Raw genomic sequence first — 24,622 nt, 5'->3', positions numbered from 1 at the left:
TATTTGTTAGGTTCCTTGCGTAGTCAAATCCCTAATTCTTATCATGTATTTGTAAAATAAATCAGAAATTCTAACTCAGATTTATTGTTATGTTGCTGTTTCATGACGCTATGAACCTAAACCTCACAACAACACTTTGTTCTATTTTGGACAGATCCACTAAAAACTTATGTGGGAGAAAAAAAATACTGCAAGAGAGACACACCATTCGCTGAGTGTCATTTTTGCTGACTCTGGCTTGTGCGCCCCATCAGCCTCTTTTAGTCGTCCTGTCTCCACTTAAAACCTGCTCAGCTCTGCAGGCTTTTCCCCTTCCAGGCCCTCCATCTGCCACCATTTTTTGTGATTCCTTGTCCTGCTTATTGCAGCACAAGCGTCACAGAGATAGAAATAATAGAGTTACAATACTGTTAGTGCTATTTGATTAAACATGAATGCTTAATACTTTGTGTTGTTTTCACCAGCTTAACAAATGATAAGAAAGAGGATGAAAGCATGGCGACTTTTCTTGTCAAGTGTGGTTTGTTGTGGCTATTGTGGCATATTTACCAGATCCGTACTATTTCACTTGGACTCAGAATTTTAAACTGTGTTCTGTTCTTTGTTTGACATTTAAGTGAGAACTTATATACACACACACACACACAGAAAACAGGCAGGGTTTAGTCCCCACAGTGCTGCATGATTATGAAACCAGTGCAGTCATGTGATGTCTTCTCGCATCAGCATCATGACAAGTTGGAAGTCTGACCTTCCTCCAGCACACAGTTTGCCATGCAGGGATTGAAGATTGCAGTACAGCAGCAGTGCACTTGAGGCTACACTAGGGGCGGAGTTTGACCTCTCAAGTCTCAAAACATCACTAATCCGCGTCGGACATTCTGGCACAGGCCATCGCTGGCCCCGTTTGTGCAGAAAAGGAACACATTTTCACCGAAATAACACTGTCCCGAGCGGGTCTGTGCGGCAACAAACCGAGGCTCGGGCTGCCGTCTTTGTGCGTGTCGGAGGTATTGGGAATGCTGCACTATGGCAGATAGTGCGTTACATGCGTCTGGACATATCTGCAGACATTTCTAGGCAGTTGTTATTTGCGGGATTCTGGCGAGAAGTCTTGGGATTTGCGCGTGGACAGCTGGACCGCCCTGCGCCTTTATTGGATGCGAGCAGTCAAGTATCCGCTTCCCTTTAAGGTGAGTCGGTAGAGCACTTGTTTTGTCAGTGCCTGAATACAAGTTGCGATATATTTACATGCTACAGTTGCTGACCGGTCGCTCTTTCCATGTCCAGTTTACCGTGAGGCTGGTGCAACACCGGCAGCATGTCTTCTGTTGTGGAAGCGGCTACTCAAAGCTTATCGGGGGGGTTAAACGCAAGGAAAGCGCAGGATAGTCATTAAATTCTGCTCACTGAAGGATTTATGTCCTCTTCATGAACCTCTACTGCAAAGATGGGGGCTCATGTCAGATTGTATAGGCCTATAGGCTACAGGCATCACATGGTGTCAAAGAGGTTGGTGCAAAAACACATGCGGGCACTGACAACAAATGTAGGCTTCTGTGTTTAAATTTGTTGGTTTAGAGGTGAGCCTCTTGTTCACATTTGTATTAAACATTGTAGCTTACAGTTTAATATCATTGAGTTTTGTGAATAAGACAAGCTCCTGTTTACTTTGATTATGAGCCCCTTAATGCAGCTATCTATGATGATGAAGAAAATTATGTTTTCCAGAGTAAAACCAAACTACACGCTATCCTTGCACCATCTGAGGTTTTATTAGAAAATAGTAATGATATAAAAGAGTATGATGTCTTAGAATCTATTGTAATTTTGCCCATTTTTATTATTATTCTGTTATTCTTCCTCTGTATTTTTAATTACTTTTCCTGCTAACTGTACATCAGTGATGAGGCGATGGTAGGGTCCAGTACAAATAAAAATAAAGGTATCTGAACATGAGTTTAATTATTATTTTCAGACCAGTTGTCTTTTCTCTATAAGCAGGTGTAAAGTGTGTTAAAGTATTCAAAACAGTTAAAATGTTGTTGTGTTCTTGCATCAGCTGGTGTGCAGATCATAGAGGTGGCACACATCCCAAAGTTGAGTATTAACAGTATTTAAGATAATGAACTTAAGTGAATTTTAATTTCTACTTTAGTGTTTGTCTGCTATAATAAGGAGTTCATTTCAGAAGCTCTTAATTTAAAGCGGGCACCCTTTGAACTGGACTTGTGTTTGTATGCCTTTCTGTTTATGGTAAAGTAGGAAATGGTTACTGCACTACTTTTTAAGCATTAGTTGACTATTCTGCCTTCTTCTTGTATCAGTACATTTATGGCTTACTCATTCCTTTCCATCTGTCCTCAGATATTGTCCAGTTGCCATTCAATGTCCAGTAGCACATGGCTGAGGCTGCTCTGTGGCTGATCCTGACAATGCTTTCAACTAACCGCTCCGGAGGTGCGTGGGGATGAAATGGATGGAGCCCATGGCCAGACCAACGCACCAGCTCCCACCTCACAGCATGTCCAGCCGCAGCAAGTCTCCCCCCAACTCTGGAGAAGGTAGATGACGTGATTCATCTGGCGTCCAAACAAATCAGTCATTTGGATTAGTGATGTAATGATAACAGTGTCCAAGATGAACAGAATTTTCATCCAGCATTGCATATTATGCCGCCATAATGCCATGCAATAATAATCACATTTTCAATCATTAGTATACAACTGTAGACTTTAAATGAAAATGAACTGAAACTTACACGATTTAATACCTTTGAATATTCAGCATATTTTGAGTAATAAAATTTATTTGAAGATACATTTTTTGATACTTTTTAGATCACTGGAGATTTTAATTAAACATAGTTTACTTGGGACTATAAAACAACCAGAACCTATAATATAACATAACATACAGTAATATAATGTTTTAACTTTGAAAGACGTAAAGACACAGACAAGGACCATCTTAGTGAAACACCACAAAGAATGTGTCAAAGGCAGATTTTTTTTTTATCAGTTGCAGGCTCTAACTCCATGTCATGGGTGAAGATGTTCAAAAAACCCAGAGGAGGCCTGAAGAAATCCTACCAGCCTGGGAGCATGCTGTCTCTCGCGCTCACCAAAGGCCTGCTGAATGAACCCGGGCAAAATAGCTGCTTCCTAAACAGCGCCGTTCAGGTGAGAAACATTTCCTACCAGTTAAAATAACTGGGGCATAAAAATTATTAAGTTACTTCACTCCATTGTAACAATTACAAAACTCTCTCAGTGCTTAATCAACCAAACAGAAATCCATTCTCCTTGTGGCATTTCCACACTCTTGTCATGTGAACTTATGTTTAAAACACTACACTGTAACACTGCGTAAAGCAAATTTTGACCGCTACAGAGCAGAAGTAGACCCCAGCAAGCTGTAATGTCTACTGCAACCTATTTCGTTCTTTTGGCGAATATTTTAGGAAACATTATCCTAACATTACTTAGAGTCAGTAGAAACAGTCATGTGAGTAGAATCCGTTTTTGCCACCTGCCAACATTTGCATTTTTAAAATAATTTTGTCTGTAAACACCTGAATAAAAAATCTGTCTCTAGCTGGTCAGCTCAAAAACAAAAATTTGTTGACACAGTTTCAATGATGTGTGTGAACAGTACAGTTTTTTTTATGTGTGGGTTAGTGAGAGATGCTGGGACACAGCCACATGGACCAGCAAACCTAAATAATGAGCTGAAAATGACTAAAAGCTGTGAAGAGATGCAGAGTTGAGTGTTAATTTTTAGTGTGTATGGTAGTACTAGCAATAAAGGCATTTGAATGAATGGCTATATCAAAACTATTGTTTATAAGATATTTCTCTCCAGTTTGAGTTTCTGAAGTCCTTGAATTTAAAATTGGATTCAGTTTGGTTCAATATTTTGATAAGTGTGCTGTTCTTAAACCTTCGCAGGTGCTTTGGCAGCTGGACATTTTCAGGAGAAGTTTAAGGCAGCTCCCAGGTCACTTCTGTCTCGGTGATGCCTGCATTTTCTGTGCTTTAAAGGTTTGTATGTTTCTGCTCTTTGAGCTAAACCTGCCATTATTTGTAGTATTGCTGAATATTTATAATTTCACAAGTCATTTCTCTATGATGCTGCTGATAATAAAAAATCACATACATTTTGGTGCTACAGTAGCTGTCTACTGAAAGTAGAAATTGGTCATGAATTGTAATTTGGTGAAGGAACATCACCGCTATTTTCAGGATAGTAACTAATCATTGTCTTTCTTTCTCAGAGTATATTCAGCCAGTTTCAGCAGAGTAGGGAGCGTGTGCTCCCCTCCGACAGCCTGCGTAACGCCCTGGCTGAAACCTTTAAGGATGAGCAACGCTTCCAACTTGGCTTGATGGATGATGCTGCTGAGTGCTTTGTACGTTGACACAGTTTGCCTTTGATCAAAGTAATATTCAGAGGAAGACCTTTCCACAGTAACTGTGTATTAAATAATGTTATGGTGCTTCCTCCTCGGAGACACTGAAGGTAAAAAGATGCAGAGGCCTCTGACAAAATGCCTTGGCTCTGTGTAATCACCAGTTTTGGATGTAGTTGATTAGGTCGGCTTTCTGGCTGAGTTTTGTGCACTTATCTGTGTAGTCTAAAATTCCCTTATTTGGATAGTTATTAATGCTGTGTATATTTAACTCATGGGGAAAAAAGATGGAGACCTCAGTTAAGTCTGACTTCACATCACAAGCTCAGAAATCTTTAAAAAGGGATACCATTTTATATTCTACAACCTTTTACAACCAAAGTCCAAAACTAATATTGTTAGATGTTTGAATGCAAGTGTTGTTCAGTGACAGCATTACTGTTATAGAATTACACAAAGATGTAGATATTTTAAGTGTTTCACATACATGTTTGAGTGGGTATGACAGATTAATCCACTGTTTTTAATGTTTAGACTGATAGAATCTTTAAAAAGTTGTGGTTCCAGCTGTGCAGCATGTGTGTTTGCATGTATTCAATGTTGCCACTCTGACAGTCTTCTATTTATGTCATATATATTAGGAGAACATCCTGGAGCGAATTCATTTACACATAGTTTCAGACACTGCGACTGATGCTTGTTCATCCAAATCCTGCATCACGCATCAGAAGTTTGCAATGATGCTTTATGAGCAGGTAACTACGTTCTTTTCAATACAGCTGAAAATCAGTGCAGTACTGTACTATCATGTGTGTTAATGAGAGGTTCATGGGGACACTAATAAGATGTAATTTTTTCATATTAGAAAGAATAATTACTGTTGCAATAAGCCTCCTAACTAAATTCTAGAGTTGTTAGCTGGTCACAGGAATACACACGTCATTTACTAATAAAATGTAATCTGTAAAATAATGTGCAACTTTTCTTTTGCAGTTTGTTTGTCGCTGCTGTGGTGCATCTTCAGACCCACACCCATTCACAGAATTTGTACATTATGTCTCAACCACTGCTTTATGGTGAGTACTTGATTTACTTTGATTTTAATAGAAAATGATTCCCCTGACAGCCACAGCTTGAGTCTCTTAATTAATGTTGGAGTGTTTTTCAATGTTATTGTTGTGCTACACACAATATGAACATTATCCTAAACTTGGCTTTGACAAGGGTAACATATCTTTTTCTCTGATCAATAGAGTAGCACTTTTTACATTTTATTGTATTACTTTGAGCTGCACGTAACACCAAAACACCCAGCTTTGATTACCATCATTATATACCCTTTAAATTCCCCAAAGGCTGCTAATGCCAAATTGTAGTTTTATCACATTTTTTTCATAAATGCATGTTCAAATATGAAGCTAGTTTTCTCTTTTCTGTCAATGCCTGCATGCTCGCTGTAAAAGCAAGTAGTAAAGAAATGAGAAAAATCTGCACATTGGAAAAAGTAATTGTGTGTTTGGATTCGCTGGTATTAAAGGTCATTGTGAGGAGTGTTGACAGAAACGAACACCTTTATTAATGTTTAATGTATTCTTCCTTTTATACAGCTGTCAAACTAATTCAGTTGAATCTTAAAGATATCGTAAAATATAAAATTTACTCTATTCCTAATGTGAAAAAAAGATTACTAAATAGGTTTTCTAACCGCTAACTATGACATCAATAATCAATAAATATATAAACTAAACTATTATATATAAACTAAAATATTTGATTGCATTCAACTGTATATGTGTACCTAATAAAGTGGTCAGGTGGTGTATATCCCAATTTAGACTAGAACACAGTTTCTGTCTGTTACGGCGTGTTGTACTTTAAATACACAAAGGTTGTGGTGATGGAATTTGTCCAATGAGAGAAAAATCTAATATTGGGTACTTCAAAAATCCAAGCATCTACTATCAACTATCTGTTTTGATGCACAGCCAACAGGTTGATCGCATGTTGGGGAAGAACGAGCGGCTCAGGTCAGACATGTTTGGAGAATTGCTGCAGGCAGCAAACAACACAGGTGACCTCCGAAGCTGCCCGGTATGTGATTGATTTATTGTCAGTGTTCATCTGAATATGATGTTTTTCATTACAAGTTAGATATCTTTACAAAGCCCCCCCCGCTGTTCTGTCAAAACATCTGTCTGAATTCAACCATTAGTAAATTCTGATTCTTCACAGGCAGCTATTAATGACTCATTTAGCCATCCAGCTGAACAGTTACCATGTTACTGTAAAATGGACACAAAAATTATTCGTGCAGCAATGCAGAGTACACTCTGTGCTTTGTGCTGTGACACTGAAGCGGCCGGAAGGAGACGGTGCCAGACTAGTGTTAGGATATAAATAGCAGTAAGGGCATATCCACTGTTTTTCTCTCATCTGTATTTGCTACCACTGTCTTGCTCTTCAGTGTGCATCAGTGTGGTGAAGCTGAGTGCTCTGTTCCCTTAACTCATTATTCTCTTAGAAACTGCGAGCTCCAGTTTTGACTTAATGAGACTGATGTGCAGATAATAGGGGCTGTCTGGCACTGTTCCATCTTTGCAGTCGTCCTTATTATGACATTTTGAAGTGATTAGACACAAGAGTTTTATTTCCGTTTTGTCTAGGTGTGTGTGCAAAAGAGAGAGAGACAGAGTGAGACAGCGAGGCAGAGATAAAGCCACAACTTACTACTCTGACATTTGGGGAAATTTTCTCATTTATTTTTTACAGAGACTTAAAAGAAAAGATTGTATCTCAGTGTGTTCAGCAGTGAGACTGGTGTTTAGCCTACATTAGCACAAGTACTGGAGGCAGGGGAACAGTTAGCCACTTCCAACAGTGAATAACAAAATACACCTTCCAGCAACACCATAACCATGTTATTTACAAACTAGCATCTTATTATGTTTTATAAGCTGCACATTTTAGATCTTTATCTTATGCCTGGTTCACTGGTTTCAGTCTTGATTTTATTCCTGTATTCCTTTGTTTTTATTGCTTGAGTTACAAAAGTTGCCAGGTTTAACTGAATGAATTTCTATAACAGAAATAGGACTAGACATGCTGAAGTTAGCAGCTAATTCAAATGTCTCATTTTCGATTATTCCACATCTTAAATACAGATATACAATCTGGGCAGGGTGGAGGGAACAGAGGCTGAAGTCAGGGGCCAGTTTGGGATGGTTCCAGTCAGAATGCTTTCTATTGCTTCTTTGTAAACTTCACAAGAGAGTTCTCTCCATGTCGGGGGTTACAGTCATGGGTGAACAGCGTGAACATGGAGCACACAGCCCTGGGGGGCACTAGAGTGGAGGAAGTGTGACCACCAATCCGAACTGTCTAGGGTCTGTTTGTTTCCAAAAATGTATAGACAGCCCCTTTAACAGAAACTGCTTGGAGAAAGTTCTTGTAATATCAAATTGGACATTTTATAGTACTTAATGTTTTTCTTGTACGGTGATAATATTATGAACCTTTTGTTTTTCTTCATATTTTACAGAGCGACTGTGGTCAAAGCATCAAGATCCGCCGTGTGCTCATGAACTGTCCAGAGATTGTCACTATTGGATTTGTATGGGATGCTGAGCAGTCTGATCTTACGGATGATGTCATTCGGTCACTTGGTCCACGTTTGAACCTGTGTGGGGTAACAGCTGAAGCAAACCTCACCATGTATTATCTGCATATTGCCAGTTGGGATGTTAGATTTGATTTAAAATGATATCAATCTATCTGGTGATTGAATGATTCATGGACAAAATTTCACTGATCACAGTTGTCAGCTATGTTATGACTTGTTACCACATACTAGTAATGATAAAGGTCATTGTGTTGTAATCCTTCAAAAAAGACTTAGACGGGGTATCAAAAACACTCATCGATTTTATTCTCATAGGATTTGGCATCTGGCAAAGAGCAATACGTGGAGATCAAACTTAATACTTAAAATACTCAATTTGCTCTCTTTCAGCTTTTCAACCGTGTCACTGATGAAAATGCCAAACGGAGTGAGCTACATCTGGTGGGGATGATCTGTTTTTCGAGTAAACATTACTCAGCCTTTGCCTATCACACCAAATCTTCAAAGTGGATATTTTTCGATGATGCTACTGTAAAGGAGGTTAGGAACTCTGTTAGTAATCTGCCCAGTTCAAACAGCTAGTACCTGTTGCTGTGTTTCACATGTTCTTATATCACACTTTCCTTTTACTCAGATTGGATCCAAATGGAAAGATGTTGCCTCTAAATGTGTCAGGGGACATTTTCAGCCACTTCTTTTATTTTACACGAATCCGGAGGGATCTCCAGTGTCTAATGAAGATGCACCAAGACAAACCACGATGTGTCCTCGATACAAAGCCCAAGTAAATGGTGACGTGACAGGTAAGACAAACCCCAAGTTATCAGCAGACTTCTCACAGAGATTCAAGATGTGTGGATTTTTTTATTTTTGAAAAATGAATACAGTATGCACATCATTATTTAGACATGCTTCACAAACCCTTTACTACAAACAATGTTACAAATAAATGCACATGTTCTCTTTTACTACTAGCTTTAAATATATATATATATATATATATATATTAGTGCTGGGCAACAATTAAAATTTTATAAATCACTCTCTGCCATTTGTTGAAAGCTTTGGACTGCATGCATGACATGACAACACTGAGTTTTTCTGGGAATTAATTCATTTAGTATATGACTGAATCAAGATAGGCATAATCTGTGCAGTCATGAAAAAAAATCTCTGCGAGGTTTGTTATTTTCCATAAACACGTGTACAAGTGGATTAACATGTTCATCCCATGGCTATTTGGCCGCAATTAAAATTGTATGTTTATTTATTTTATAGGCAGAGCCCTTTTTGATTAAAACTTTCTCTCAGATGCACAGTTATCTAACACTTTTGAATAAATATTACTTCTCTATCCCAACAAGAAGTAAACCTGCAGTCTCGAAACAACTGAAACCAGTAGCCTTCCAGCTGTGCATTATCATTAAGAACAATGATGAGGCCTTTACAACAGCACCAGTAACATTTATATAAACATTTTTTCACGTGAACTTTGCCACCAACCAGAAACATCTACCATAACAAAATTATAATAATGGCCAGGTCTAGATTACCCCAAGATGATCACCTAAATAATTAAAATACAGCTTCTATTTGATGTGCACCAGAAAATGAAGTTTGAGAGTCTCACTATAAAACAAATGATGGTGTCAAAAGAGTGAGGTAACATATGCAGCTAATATCCTTCTCAAAGATGCACATGCAGTTTATACTATACCTTATATTCATGTAAAAATGGAAGTACTATGTTCTTTTATCACTGTAAACATATAGCTTATATGGGTTTGCTAGCTGAATTTTCCACTAATATGTATACAGTGAGTTTTTTTCTATTAACAGAGGTTAGTTGCTAGCAAGCAGCAACCACAGAAACTAAGATTATCCTTCGTGATGTGTCAGGGAACTTGAATTAACAACTGACCATGACAGGTCATGATAGGGATGAAAATGTTGAACAATTTCAATTTGTCTAATAATTTCCATAAATCCCAATCCATTATAGCATCTGAACATTTTTTATGAAAGTATCACTAAGTCAAATTAAACATCAAACAATGTCAGTACCTGTGACTAACCATTTCCCTCCGCAAATTACAATTATGGTTTGCTTTGGGATTGCCAGAGTGCCCTTAAACCACAGGCAGAAAGATTGTCCTTCCCTGTGGGCTGGTTTGAACTTGACATGAGGATGATGCCTCTGTTGCACGCAGATTACCACCCACGCCTCCCTCCCTAATCCCTGCTCCTGTGGCCAAGCGCACTCGTGCTCCTGCTCCTGCTCCATGGCGCTCACTCCTCCCCCTAGACATTTCTGATGTTTGCCTCCATTAATTTATTTGCTTGTTTGTTTGTTTTTATGCCATGGTGGCTTGGCCGTTTTAGATTGTTTTGCTTTAGTGTGGTGCCCAGACACTGGCATGGGACCGGATTCTTGTTTTTATGAAAATAAGCGTAAGTGATTGTTTTTTGTTTTATTTTTTTAGCGTGAGATACGGCTCAGTTTTTAGAACTATTATATGTATTGTATGAATTATCTACTGTTATTTTGTCAAAGTAGTTTACATTTGGGGTTACTGAAGTACTGTGAATTTGCTCTGCAGTACACAGTATTATGTAATATCCACTCTTATAGCTACAGCTAACAAAGACAAATGACCTGCAGTGTTATACTGTACTGTACTTAGCCTGGAGCCTCAGTATAACTTCAGGCAACATGAAAATCCATAATACTACAGCTTACTCACTGCTGTTGAAACATCCAGTTGCCACACATGTTCACACAACATTATGCATTCTTTTTACCTCATGTTTCAGAGAGGCTATTTATTATACTCTTACATTATGTTTTACTCTACATCTTAACAGGGAGTAGAGTATCTTCCTGAAGTACAGTACTAATTGAATAAAACACTAATATAAAGAAGGAAACAATGCTGCAAACATGCAGATATTGGGAATTGGGCGAGCAGACGTTGGGTGAGTGCGTTGATTTAGAAGCAGCATCTTTGTTTTCTCACAGCGATCTCCTTGCAACAGAGGCACATCATAGGGTTGGCAAATGTGGCAGCAGTAGTGTAGTTTAACATTGCTAATGATTCACTGGCATCTGTTCTTTGGTAAGATTTTTTTCTTTAGCTGTACTGAAACTTGTATTGAATGACAGAGGACAAATAAAAAATTACATGACAGGCTAGCATTCATGGTCAGAGAGATGACACTGTTTCCTCAAGCTAAACACCTCCAGTGCATAACACAATGTGAATTTGTTTGAGCCCAGCACAAGACGCAGGGCTATCATGTAAGGGACTAACACCTCTGGTAAACCTCATATGTGGAAGAATAGCATGCTTTACCTGTACAATTTACTCACATAAACAGTCACACACCAACTGGTTGTTTGTGCCCCATGATGCTTTCTGCAGGTAAAGGGAATTTAGGGCCAAAGAACAATTATTTACTATTTGCTTCATTGATGTCAGCAGTCAGAAAAGGTTATAATGTTACTTGAGAGACAAAAACAAATCACAAGTTAAGAAGAAATCAAGTGCAATTTTCCACATTGTAGAGCAACCAGTCATCTGCCATTTCAATATATTTTTTCTTCAGTGAAACACCCCCTTGGCAGTCCTAGCAAATTCCAGGAGCCATTCATGGAGAATTTACAGAGGCCAAGTGAATCATCAAAAAAGGAGAGAGGGCATCGGAAAATGGATCAATCACAACACAAAGGTAGAGCATTGTGTCTGCATCATAGGCATAAGGAAACCACTGAGAATAATTAGGCAAAGCCATTGTAGGTAACTACTGTACTTCAGAGCATGTGTGAAATTATCGTTCTACAAATGATCCATGTCGACTCTCCCTAGAAATGGCACATGCGAGATCTTCGTCTCCTCCAGAGAATGGACAGGGGCCTCCTGTGGACCAAAAGTTAAAAACCTATCCACGCACTGAGAAGTCATCAAACCATTGGAGCAGAGGATCTCAGGAGCCACGCGGACAGTCTTTCGGTACACAGGGTGGTGGGCATAGCCGGAGGAACAACACCTCCCCAAGTCACTGTGATCAGGAGAGCTGCCAGGAGCAATGGGAAAGAGGTGGAAGTGATGGAAGCCGCAATAAATCTAGATCCACTTGGAGACCCATTCGGGAGGTGTTAAATGTGGACACTGTGCTGAATGAACTGGAGCAGCGCCGTCAACAGCAACACGACAGCCCGCGGCACAGTAAGCCTTCGTCCCAGGAACGAGTGCACACCGAACAAGGCCGAGACCGTGAGCGGGAATATGTACGAACCAGAGAGGATCGGAAGCAGAAGTGTTTAATGACGATTTACGAAGATGAGCAGCGGCATGAGACAGAGAGCCACAGCTCTGTAGAGTCAGAGAGCAGGGCCAACCAACAGAGGGGCAACAGACTTAAGGGTGGCCCAAAGACCCTGCTACGCAGTGATACCTGGACCATTCAAAGGACAGAGTCCGGCTATGAGAGCAGTGATAGACTTAGCAGTGGCTCTACAAATCCTGACTCACCTGGAGTTGATGGCTTCATTATTAAAGACCAGAGATCAACACCAGAGGCACACTTACAGAGGTAAGAAACAATTGTGTATGGTTACATTTTTTACAAGGACAAATGGAGGTTTCACATTCAAGAAGTGGGCATAATGCAAGTTGTTCCACAATAGAGACATTTATTTTTGGTGGCTGTAGTGGAGGAGCTGCTGTTTTAGTTGTTTTTTTTTTACTGTCAATAAAGATAACAAACATCTGTAGGAGAGAATTTTATTAAACATGGCATGTTCACAAAATTGTGTACTTAGATCGTCTTTTTAAAGTAGGTTAGACAGGGTAACATGTTATTACAAATTTATTCCTGAGTCTGTGAGGGCATATATAAAAGTATCTATGGTATAAGTTTCCTTTAAATTCACATAAAAGGAAATATCCAAGGATATAGTAATCATCAATTGATGATTAATGTCAGAGGTGTTATTGGTAATTAAGTTGCGATTCATAAGTAGTTACTTAATTAGCAGCTGTAAACCCTCGGTAATGTTCTTCACTAATCTGCATTCATCTGGTGAAAATGCACTTAAGGGTACCAGGTAACCAGGTTATTTTAGGGTTCCCATCTTATTATAAACATTCTTGTCGTATCCTCTTAAAGTGCACATGGGGCACAATTAAAGTCTAAATTAAAGTTCATGGAAACATGATTGATTGATTGAATATGATGGAATAATTCTAGTATTTTTATTTTTAGTCAGCTGCACCAAAAAGGAGGCGATGCCAAGTCAAGTATAACATCCTCCCCTTCACACAATGGTAGGTTCAAAGATTTTCTTCCTTAGGTTTTCCTGGAACAGTATATATTTTCGCTTGTAATAAATATGTGGAATAACCACAACCTGTTGGGTGGCTAGTTGTAACCTGCTATAATAAGTTTAGTAAATGTAGGGTTTAAATTATAGCTACTGTGACACAGTGTATGTAATAATCAAGTCCACTTTAAAAACATATAGCCAGTGTCTTGAAACAATAGATGAGATAGAAAGAGACACCGCCCACCAAATTAACATGATGTGAAAATGAAAGCATGATGGAAAAAAAATAAGACTTACAGTGGATCAGATTTGTAAATACAAGATATATACACTGTGGTGTTGTACCAGTTCAGTCCAAAATGTGTTGAGTATTTATGCACACGGTACATAATAGTAAGAAAGATTATTGCTTCTTAGATTTATGTAAGTAGGTACCAGCTACAAGAGAGCAGATATTTCCAAAGGAGGAGTTTTCTTTCTTTTTCTTTATTTCTGTTAGTATAACAGATTAGTTAAAAGTGTGAGCGGTCTCTGATACTGATAATGTGAGAGTAATTGAAGATTGATTAATGTCTGGGTTGATTTCTGAGCATGGACTAGCTTCTTTAACCTCCTCACCCTGTCGGCCCTGCACAGGCATTAATCTGACGATAATCCCACTAAGCTCATTCAGATAGCACAGCTGGACATGGCTGCTGGCATTGTCATAAATATATTCTGTTTCATGCTGTACTTTGAGTGTTCCACACTCTATGCTTTATCGAGGCAATGTGCACCCACAGCCAGTGTTTCTAACCAACAGCCAAAGCTTTTATCCTTGCGTGGACCTCTCCAGGGCAACAGCAAAAGAAAAAAATGACACATCTATTTTTAAAGGAAAGGAATTCAGCACCATGCTGCCTCTCGCTGAGTGTGCTTCATCCAGCTGTGAGAAAGTCTAGTGAGATTAACACTCTGCTGCTGCTGCCACCTTGTGTCCTGAAAGGATATCAGTTTCATAGGCAGACGTGTAGATGATTTTGTCTCTGCTTGGTCTCTACTTTTAATTTATTAATTTTACTCATACTTTTCCCTTCATTGTGATAATCTGCGTTTGTGTTAGGGGTAAATTAAAACAGTGTTTGAGCCCTGATATTAATCTCTGAATTCGGAGAAAAATACATCTGAATTATGAGATTAAAGTTTCAAATCTGGGATTTAGCAGAATTCTGACTTTATTCTCAGCATTTTGAATTAAATCTCAAAATTCGGAGAAAACATTAATCTCAGCACTCATATTTTTTTTCAAGGCTCTGATCATCTGCCCCGTAGTGGGTTTTTTAATGCTGAATGTCAATTGTATTCTTGAGAATTTTATTTCTGACATAGTTTAGAACATTTCTATGTTCTAATTATGTTGTGATACATTTTCCTGTCCACTCTATAGAGCAGAAAGGTCAGAAAAAAAAACTTTTGCACTAAATACAGTATGTAAATAGTTACTTGCCACAATAGAGCCACCCTTTCAAAAGAAAGACTAGCTAAACAGCTATATTTATATTATATAAATTTTTTATTGTCTATTGTCCCATTTTCATCACTATGTTTTGATCACCTTTGTTTTATATTTTATAGGTAAAAACCAACCCAAACCTCAGGGAAAGAACCATGACCAAGTTTCACATTCACATCTAAAGTGCAGTCCAAGTTCGAGGTAGTGCCCATGATTATAAATTATATACTGTATAACGTATTTAACTAATATGTACATGTAAGGTCTCATAAATTAAATTTCCATTATATTTAAATATCATTATGATTTCCATTATTCTCCAACACTTATCTCTTGTAGACGGAAATCAAAGTACACTTCTAGTACCTCCAGAAAAGCAGTGTCTTCAGAGAGGGACTCCACTGGTTCAGATAACAGGCAGACTGAGCAGCAGGAGCTGACAAACTGTAGAGGGCACACTGGAGAAAGTACAGTCCTGAGGCACATTACAAAAACCAGCAGCTCCGAATGGAACAGCTCCGATGATCTCGCTCTCTCTGAGACCGAGGACAGAGGAAGTGCTTACCGCTCCAGCAACAGCGAGGCTGTCACCTCTGAATCCCAGTGTCCTCACATAACCCTGCAATACCACCCTCTCAGCAGTGTGTCTGCAGAACCTCTCCAGCTGAACAATCAGCGTCAGCTCGGCACGACAGGGTCACCTCACCTTCGACCGACCCAGCGGATCTCTCTTCACCAGGGTGAAACAAGCCACGCAGTGTTTCGTCCGAGGATGCTTCAAGAACCCTTTCCATCAAGTCCTCGTCTATCATCCACATCCTACGTCAGTCCTCACAGGAAACCTGACATATCAGGCCTCAGAACCTTCTCAGATGCAAGCTCCAAGTCGGGCTCTGACCCAGAGAGGAGTACACCATCATCATGTGAAAGTGAGGAAAGACTAACTGGATGTAGAGTGGAACAGGCAGTGCCAGCTCAAGAGGTTTCTCTGACAACATACTTCTCTGTGGATAACTGTATGACGGAAACATACCGTCTCAAGTACCACAACCAGAGGCCTCTTGTCCTCTCTGCCACAGTGCCACGGACAGTGGTTGTGACTGAGCGCAGAGATACCAGCCACACACTCCCCACTGACACATACTCACAAGATGTGCCAAAAGCCAGACCTGAAACAAGTAAGCCGATCTGAAAGCGCTTGCAAACCTGAATGCAGGGCTACCCATTATGACAATATACTCTGTATTGTGCAACAATATAATGAAGTACCTTGATTTGTCAGGTATTGAATGTTCTGCTAAAAATCTAAAAAGACATCTCATTGTTTTTAATTCCCTTAACAGTTTCTCAATTTACTATTTCACCATATAAATAATATATAAATATCACAATATAAAATTACATATTGGACAAGACAAAATGATAGGATTCAGTTGGTTTTTTTTTTTGTTGTGTAAATGTTCACACAGGGTGACTCATAAAACATAGTTTAAACAAGATTTTTGTTTTGTTTCTTTACAGGCCATAATAGCAATAAACCCACTGCAAAATGGAACCCAGTGACAGCCAAAGGACTGGATGAACGTGGTTTTTTATGAGTGTTACTCGGTAAGGTTTGTTTACATGGACAGTGGTCAGTAAGAGTACTTACTGGATTCCAAAGAGTTTATAGAATGGAAATGTGTTTTCGAAGCCCAACATCTTATGCAAGCTTGTCACATAGGTAAAACCTATTTCTAAATGCTGTTGCATACCGTTTGATGGATCATCAACAATCGCGTATACTGTAACGTCTTCCATTGTCCCGCAGAATTGCTGCAAGATTTTGTTTTAACCTAAATCAGGACTTGCACAAAGGATTTTTGAGTCTTTATTATTATTATTTGTATCACCTTTTTAATTTGTGAAGTGAAGAAATGAAGGTACAGCAATATATTGCAAGTAAGGCATGAGAGATTAATATGAGCCACTGTTTGATTGATTATACTGTGGTCTGTACAGTAATTATACAAAGATGAAAGAAGAAAGTGTGGTGAGAAATCGCAGTATGCTGACATGAAGATATGTTAAAGATGCTTTATCAGAATATGATTCTTAATTCATTCTGTAAAATGGAATGGAAACCTAAAGGCCGAAGGTTTGCATCAGCAGCAGCAGTTTTAAAGATATTTTTGAGGGCTTTTTTTTAGCCTTTATTCGTGACAGGACAGGAAATATGGGAGAGAGAGACAGAGAAGGGACGACATGCAGGAAAGGACCGTGGGTCAGACTCGAACCCAGGTCTCTGTGGCAAGGTCTAAGGCTTTGTACATGGGATGCGTGCACTAGTGATGAGCTAGCCGGAGCCCCAGCAGCAGCAGTTTTAAAGTAGTTCATTTATTTACACCTTTCAAAGGAGTAATATCTGGGCAACTTACTTTATGCAGATTGAGGTCCCCAGAGAACAGACATTGCACCATTTATTGATATTCAGTTACTGATTTGTGTCGTTATCATTTATCAGTTATTTCACAACATTTATGTGTTAATGAATGACTGAGGGCTGCTCCGTACCAGTCAGCCTGCTTGGCTGTGAAAATCTGCTGACAAACATTCTTGTTAATTCATTATTTCAAATGATTTGTTAATTTTACTGGAAAATTTAAAGCAGATTCTGTGCCATCATTTGTATGTATGTCAGCAAGTCCTAGAATTTGTTGAATATGACATATAGTTGGGGCAGCCCTCAGGTTACTCAGTAGGTTACTAGAAACTGTATGACCATGTCACCTTGTGTACTCTACCTTCAATTGTGCTGGATTCTTGTAATCTTTTTTTGTAATTCACAGTGATGTCAAAATGTATTTTTTCAGTCTTCCTTTTAAAGTAGACAGATTTAAATAAGTCTGTATTTGCAGGTATTTTCATAATGTTGCCAATTTAATTAATATGCCTAATCTAATACAACACAACAATTATTCTTGTTCAAGACTCAAGACTAATGTTCTGAAACCTGCATGTGGCCTTTACAAAGTCTTACTAGCTGTGTGTACAGCATAAGCCTGAGCATGATAATACTGGACTTTAAGTCCAACAAATATACATTTTATTGGATTTTACTTAAGTGTAATAAAATTAATTAATTAAATAGCAATTTATAACTACAGTTGATTTGGAAACTTTTAACACTTGAATGATCTCTTGCTTACGCAGGGACACTTTTGGTTATGCATCCATTGTAAATATAAACATGTGATGCAAACATACGCTAGAAAACAACTGACTGTCCAAGACATACTATGCATTCACTAACAATTACTTTAATATTATTTTAAAAGCAAATTTTGGTATTTTTAAGGCTTTGTATTCTGTACATCTAACATTCCTGAAAACATAAAAATCTTAGTGTTGTTCAAATTTCAAATATTGATATAAATTTTCTTTTGTGCTCACCAGATTGCCAAGTCTTTTCCTAAACATCCTGCCACTTATACATTTTCATGTACTTCGCACTTTTGTCTATCCACAATAACCTTTGTCCAGGTATTTCTCAACTATACTAACCACACACATTTAGTCACTAAATTTGCTGTATTTGTGTGTGTTGTGTTTGTGCTGTCTAACACCAAAGGACAATGTTTAGAGATTTATGTGTGTGTGCGCGTGTATGTGTGTGTAATCACACATAAACTTTATTGACACTGTTAAAATTTAAGAAAAAAAAAGACATCCAATGTAACTGAGTTATTAAGAATTTCTTTAACCTAACAATCTAATGTTTCAAATAACAAAAGGATGCCTTTACTCAATTTATTTATTAACTAGATTATCTTAATGTTGTCTCACCTGCAAAGTGTTTTTGTGGTTTCTTATGTCTAATGGTTATTTCATTTATTTACAGTATTTATCCGGTTATTTGTTTTCTTCATCTGTAAGGGTAAGGGTTAAATAAGGAACTCTATTGTTTTTAACTCTATTTATTTTAAGTTCTATTTTAAGATTCTGAACTTTGTGTCTTCAGTTGTATCAAGAGTGCCTTGACATTTTCAGTGGGACATTTTTTTGTGAGTGAAACCACAGTTAGGGAATGAAGGCGGTGAATGAAAAGGATGGAGGATGCCAGGCAAAACTTTCGAATATGCAATGCTAATAGAGACATATCTGATGACACGCCTCCGTGTGCCCCATTGATACTGCATGTGTGTGTGTGTGTGTGGGAGTGGCAGAGGGAGGCATTTGTGTAAGGTAAAGCTCTTTCAGACTAAGAAGCTGCAACCACAGCGACAAGCTTGTAAGTGGCAAGTGCATCACACCTCTTGGGAGAGCCTTGATGTATAATAACTGAAAGATTTCTTTTCAGTGCAAAACTTAAACATTATAATAGTAATTAAATGTGCACGCACGCCTGTGTGTCTGCTGGTGAGCAAGCTTGGTAAAAAGAAAACTGATAATTGGTTTTCCTCTTGCACCCATGATCTGCAGTCTTCAGTCACAGTAAGGCTTTGGACCTATTTGACAAAAGGTCATTTTGTCCTGTGTCACATAATGTCACAGTTGGCATTGCATCAATCCATATGTTTAATCTTGTGCTAATATACGGGGACAGAACCTAACTAGACTGTATTGCATCAACACTGAAGAACAACGGAGAAACATAATGTCACTGATTTGATCTGATTAGTTTCTGGCTGATGTGGCCTGATGTGTTGGAACTGTATGCCTCTCTAAATCCTATAGTCATACCTCGGTGTGTAGTTAGGATTTGGCCTGACATTACTATTGAACTGAGTTGTTGGTGCTTCAGTGAATGCTTCATGACTTGTACAGATCAATTTAAGGAAACATATATAATCTGTCTACACTTTCTATTTTTGTAGATAATATATATTTATTTTTATTCATTGTTGAATAAAGTTTAAATTATTGTATCACTCTTGAAATTAGTAACATCACTGTGTATGTTTTTTAAACTTCACACCAACTACCACAGATTCTCACAGAAACTTTTGATAGATTACAGAAAAAAACAAAACAGAAAACAGGCAGTCACAGTATGGCTTTATTAGTGCAAGTATCAAAATCCCGTGCAATTTAAAACTGATTCATACACTGTACAGGCAAGTTGCGCACTTTTCAAAGGCTGTATTGGTATAATTAGTTGGTAATTCAACACACTACTGTAAGTAATCCTGAAGTCAAACATGTCACATTAAAGTTCTGGTGATCAGTTGGATCTAACCCCTCTTGAAAATCCTCTTTGCGTCCACACCTTCATAGTTGTAGCTCTGTTGGTAAAAAATGATGTCCAACATTATATATTATTTTTATTATTATATAACTTCAAAGTTTCTGCATCTGGCTGAATTATCAAGAGGGTTTACTCCAGTTAATAATGAAATTCTGCGGGGTCCTTATCCATAAAGGCCCTTTCAGACACAACGCGCAGCTTTCCGCTGCGTCAAACAAAGCGTTTGACCCAGGGTGCCGCTCAACATCCTGTTTGACCTTTATCTCTGTTTACAAAAGGTGTTGGTCGTAGCTTGACCATACTAACATTTACCAGTGCAGAACTGCAGGCAGCCTAGTTCAACTTTGGACTTCTGGGTGCAGAGTGTACTGAACACAGCGGCAAGCGCAGCTAAAATCGCGTTGTGTCTGAAAGGGCATCTACGTATGTATTCACATACGTAGATGGATATCAGAGTTCGACCGGTGTAGGTGTACTTAAATCATAATACAGTATCTCATAGCTCAGACGTTACAAGGACAGCTGGAATGTTAAATCAACAATACAGAATTATCTGTATCCCAGCTAAACCGATTCTCTGCACCCTTTATAAGGTTTCTCAAATGTTTGATATTAAAATGGAATTTTTTGTTGGCCTAATTTGCATAAATATAAATCCACCCTACCTGTATAAGTTCATCTCCTTGGACAGTTCTGGTTGTTGTCAGTACTTTTCCATTGTCCTTTCTGTTGAAAACCCCCTTCAACATGTCTCCCTCCATGTCCCAGGAGCCCTGCGGGGTGAAACAGGAAAATGACTGATTACATGAACACTAGATGGAAAAGGTTTTGCAGGCTGTGCAGGTTGACAGTTTTATGGCTATGACTGTTGGGGTTGGTGAGTTGAAATTAACTGAACCCAAGAGTTACCACAATAAAAGTCAAGCCTTGATGTATGGATTGTATCTTTAGCTAACATATGAACTTTTCTTGCAGCTCAAAGGTTCAAAGTCTACAGTGATGGGAATGCCCAGCTCATCTCAAAGTATTTAGAACTAATTAATTATTAATAGCTAATTAAACAAAATGACAGACATTTTGATAACTGGGGACAAGCTTAAAAACTTGTAATGGCCAGTTTCTGAGTAATTATAAAGTGTAGTGCTGGACAATGGTGTCACTTTAACTTACTTTTAGTTCTGTTCCATCTGCAAGGCTGTACTCAAAGATGACCCCCAGGGTGAAATCTATTTCCAGGTTGCGGAAATTACTGCTCTCCTTGACGTGAAACTTGTCTCCAGTCTGTTCGATGGTTATCTTGAGGTTGTCGTGAGCAGCCAGCTTCCTCTTCACCATGTTAATTCCTATCAACAGACACATGGAATATGTGCAATAGGTGACGAACAATCAAAGGAAGTTTGTCAGGGTTTAATCACTTCATGTACAGGTAGTTCCTTTGTTTGTGTACATGTAGAGGTTAAGTAGGTACACAAGCCAAATCACAAGCATGTGCAGTAGGTCATTGTGTCAAGTGTTTTCAAGTGGGACTTTAGCTCCAGTATTTGGTTCAGTCTTCTATGTAAGTATGGAAGGACATAAGCTATTAACTTATAACTTATATTATGATTGCACGCATTTAAAAAATTAAAATCTCATAGATTTGATCAAATAAACATTTGCATGATTATCAGTTTGCAGCATAAGTGAGATTTTGATTTTAAAACAATTTGTGTCATTAAATGTGCCATATTACTGCCTAGCTGCATTTTATTAGTGCTTTATCAACTGCCTTATCAGTTCTTCATTATAGTACGGTCATCTCGATACACAGAGATTCTACACACCATAATGACACACACACACACACTGATTTTTCTACCAATGCATCAACTCATCAAAGAAGTGTGCTACACAGTCTTCAGTATTTTATCAGCAGTTTGACATAACTCACCCATTTGTTCCATGAATTTCTCATAGTTATCATTGCGATCAATTTTCCAGGTGCCGTTGAAGGTCATGGTGGGAGTGAGGGTAAACTGGACGACTCTGCAGCAGAGGAGTGTCTAACTCAAAGTCTGCCGTTCCTTTTAAACCGCCCTCTTATCTCGTCATCTATTTCAATGCTGATGTGGCCGTTTAAAGCTCATATCTCCTCAAGGTAATATCCACAGCTACAGCTGATTGGGCAATGCCATGGTTCTGAACAGAAGTGTGCCAGCCATAAACCATAACATATGAAACCGTATACTTTTGAATGGCTGAACCCTGTATCTCAGTTTACAAAGGGTGTTGGCCATAGCTTAACAGTTATCAGTGCTTAGAACTGCAGTAATTGAACATGCATACAAAAATAAATAAAAGTAAGATATATTTAAACAAAACCATGTTTTTAGTGTCTATTTTAGGTGCCTTTACCTCAAGCTAATAACACCTTGCTACACCTCTTGTCACTCAGCCAAGATTTTACCGCACTAGATGTAATTGCTTTGTACAAATACAGTGATACTTCTGACCTTAATCTGGCCATTGTTGATAAATGAGACCTTTGATATTTGAAGTTAATATTAAACAAACATTAGTGTATACTGTCATTATTTGGCAGTTGTTGTGTGTCATTAAGATAACTCAACTGATTATGTGATTATGCTTATACAGTATCTTTTATAGTCTCTCTGGGTAAATGTTTATGCAGATGAGAAAATGTTTTTGGTAAGAAAAAGCTGCAGGAAATCTACAGGAAAATGTATTTCTTAAATGTTCCATGCCAATGACAAAGGGATGAACATGTCAATTATCTTTCTTATCTCTCATCTTACTGGGTTGCACAAGATATCTTTGCCTGACCTTCACTTCCTCTACTATGACTGCAGTGATGCAATTGACAGGTGAGCTTCAGACATATTTGATCAAGCCCCACTGAAGCTAATCTTTAACACAATTATACCCTACAATGTTATCCACTAGTTGTAGTATCTGTTGTAACAGTGCATGCAAAATAATGACATAGTGTATAAAAGGAGCGGTATAGCCTATCACTGCAGTGACCCAAACTGTTTTACCATGGATGTATTACTCACCAACCTGTGCATACCCTGAGGTCCTCAGACCAAACGCTGCAAAGTTTGAACTGTCTGAGTGTGAAAAGCACCTTCCTGAAAAGTAGAGCATATTACATTAAACAAGCAATTTTACAAGCTTTTGCGGCATTGTTTTCTGGGCACAAGGGGGGAGAAAACATCATAACAGGCTGACAAATACATACTTTAGCTACCACTAGGGCTGCAACTAACGATTATTTTCCTTGTCATTATTCTGTCCATATTTTCTCCAAAAAATGTCAGAAATTGGTTCCCAAAGCCTAATATGACATCCCCAAATGTCTTCTTTTTTGTGCACAACCCAAATATATTCAGTTTACTGTCATAGAGGAGTAAAGAAACTAGAAAATATTCACATTTATCATGGCTTAATCATCCAGCAGGGAAAATTTATGGTAAGAAGACCCTTTGGGAATTCTGAAAATGGTTTGTTTAAACCACGGCCTTCTGGGCTTTTCAAACATCACAGATTAGCTTAATTATCTTTCATAGAAACTGGTGGTTACCTCTGTGGCCGGGAATCTAAGCTCATAAATGAGAGATACAGCTAGCAGCTAGATAGTTCACAGTTGGCTTATCAGACCTTTTCTCCTTTAAACTGCAGTCGATGGAGCAGCTGAGAAGGTAATAGTGTGAGAGAAGCTAAAACATTAGCTCATTCTACTAGAGTTTAGCACCCTTCTTTTATAAAGTCTATGTTAGCACCACAAGTGAACCATGTAATAGGATATTTCAATCTTTGGGCACTCATTCACTTTTTACAAGAGCCTTCATTGGTTTTATGGCTGATTTATAAGACAAGAATAGAATCTGTTTTAATTGCAGGTCTTCATTAGGTTCAAAGCAGGAAAAAAAAAACCTCAGCTTGATTTTTTTATAGAGTAATGAAACAGCCAGATGACCACAGACAAGTGAATAGGTAACTTAGGCCTACTTCCACGTCAATTAAAGGACTTATAGAAAGCAAGAAACAAAACAAAACAAAAACAAAATACTGAAAATCATCCATTTACTCATAAAAAGTTTTTTTTCTAGAAAGTGTCTAGTTTCATGTTTACTTTTAACATATGAGACAATGTGGTAGGCTATATTTTGTGGTAGGCTATATTTTGGAATGAACTAATAGTAGGACTCACTTAAGTTTGCACTTTGCGGTAACCCCACTATAAATTATAACAGTCTATGCTATGATTAAGTGAAAATTCTGTTTTAGTGACAATAACAGCAGCAGGTGTGCAGTTGTGAAAAGTAAAGTACAAATAATTAGTTACTGTACTTAAGTAGTTTCTGTATCTGTACTTTACTTGAGTATTTTTAGTTGTTGCAACTTTTAACTTTCACTTCACTACATTTCAAAGCCAAATATCGACTTTTAACCTCGTTATATTCTGTATGAGACCTCGTTACATTGGTATTAGTAGCACGCAGCGCACCTGAGTTGAGCAGCACTGAAAAACAAATGTAAAACTG

General features: G+C 38.2%; 2 protein-coding genes across 3 annotated transcripts; one reads left to right on the top strand and one right to left on the bottom strand.

The window, feature by feature from the left end:
- Positions 1–728: 728 nt before the first annotated feature.
- On the top strand, positions 729–19,767 carry usp53b (ubiquitin specific peptidase 53b). 2 transcript variants are annotated; one of them, XM_038713321.1, is made up of 17 exons: positions 729–1,193; positions 2,368–2,564; positions 3,022–3,182; positions 3,951–4,043; positions 4,277–4,411; positions 5,053–5,166; positions 5,405–5,487; positions 6,397–6,502; positions 7,950–8,096; positions 8,421–8,570; positions 8,665–8,833; positions 11,637–11,759; positions 11,897–12,623; positions 13,296–13,357; positions 14,971–15,049; positions 15,188–16,026; positions 16,370–19,767. In XM_038713321.1, exons 2-17 carry the CDS (start codon positions 2,471–2,473, stop codon positions 16,444–16,446), a joined length of 3,159 nt encoding a protein of 1,052 aa, XP_038569249.1. In that variant the 5' UTR covers positions 729–1,193; positions 2,368–2,470; the 3' UTR covers positions 16,447–19,767. The 2 variants fall into 2 exon arrangements, with proteins under 2 accessions (XP_038569249.1, XP_038569250.1); XM_038713322.1 differs by having other exon boundaries at positions 2,063–2,564.
- Positions 19,768–19,868: 101 nt separating this feature from the next.
- fabp2 (fatty acid binding protein 2, intestinal) lies at positions 19,869–22,161 on the bottom strand. Its single transcript, XM_038713325.1, has 4 exons — positions 22,006–22,161; positions 21,246–21,418; positions 20,741–20,848; positions 19,869–20,112 (listed from the first exon to the last, which is right to left on the bottom strand). The coding sequence occupies exons 1-4, from the start codon at positions 22,070–22,072 to the stop codon at positions 20,062–20,064; spliced, it is 399 nt and encodes a 132-aa protein (XP_038569253.1). The 5' UTR covers positions 22,073–22,161; the 3' UTR covers positions 19,869–20,061.
- Between the last annotated feature and the right edge of the window lie 2,461 nt (positions 22,162–24,622).

This window comes from Micropterus salmoides, unplaced genomic scaffold (assembly GCF_014851395.1).
Source record: "Micropterus salmoides isolate LMB-PRFRI ecotype aquatic unplaced genomic scaffold, ASM1485139v1 Ms_hic_scaffold_12, whole genome shotgun sequence".
Lineage (NCBI taxonomy): Eukaryota > Metazoa > Chordata > Actinopteri > Centrarchiformes > Centrarchidae > Micropterus > Micropterus salmoides.
This window is presented reverse-complemented; position numbering and strand designations above follow the sequence as displayed.

Excerpts from the sequence above, each read along its gene's own strand:
- fabp2 (XM_038713325.1), bottom strand. The coding sequence starts at position 22,072 with ATGACCTTCAACGGCACCTGGAAAATTGATCGCAATGATAACTATGAG. Across the intron at positions 21,419-22,005 it reads GAAATTCATGGAACAAATGG|GAATTAACATGGTGAAGAGG; the intron begins GTGAGTTATGTC and ends GTCTGTTGATAG. Across the intron at positions 20,849-21,245 it reads CAGATGGAACAGAACTAAAA|GGCTCCTGGGACATGGAGGG; the intron begins GTAAGTTAAAGT and ends TTCACCCCGCAG.
- usp53b (XM_038713321.1), top strand. The coding sequence starts at position 2,471 with ATGAAATGGATGGAGCCCATGGCCAGACCAACGCACCAGCTCCCACCT. Across the intron at positions 8,097-8,420 it reads CACGTTTGAACCTGTGTGGG|CTTTTCAACCGTGTCACTGA; the intron begins GTAACAGCTGAA and ends GCTCTCTTTCAG. Across the intron at positions 12,624-13,295 it reads CCAGAGGCACACTTACAGAG|TCAGCTGCACCAAAAAGGAG; the intron begins GTAAGAAACAAT and ends TTTTATTTTTAG.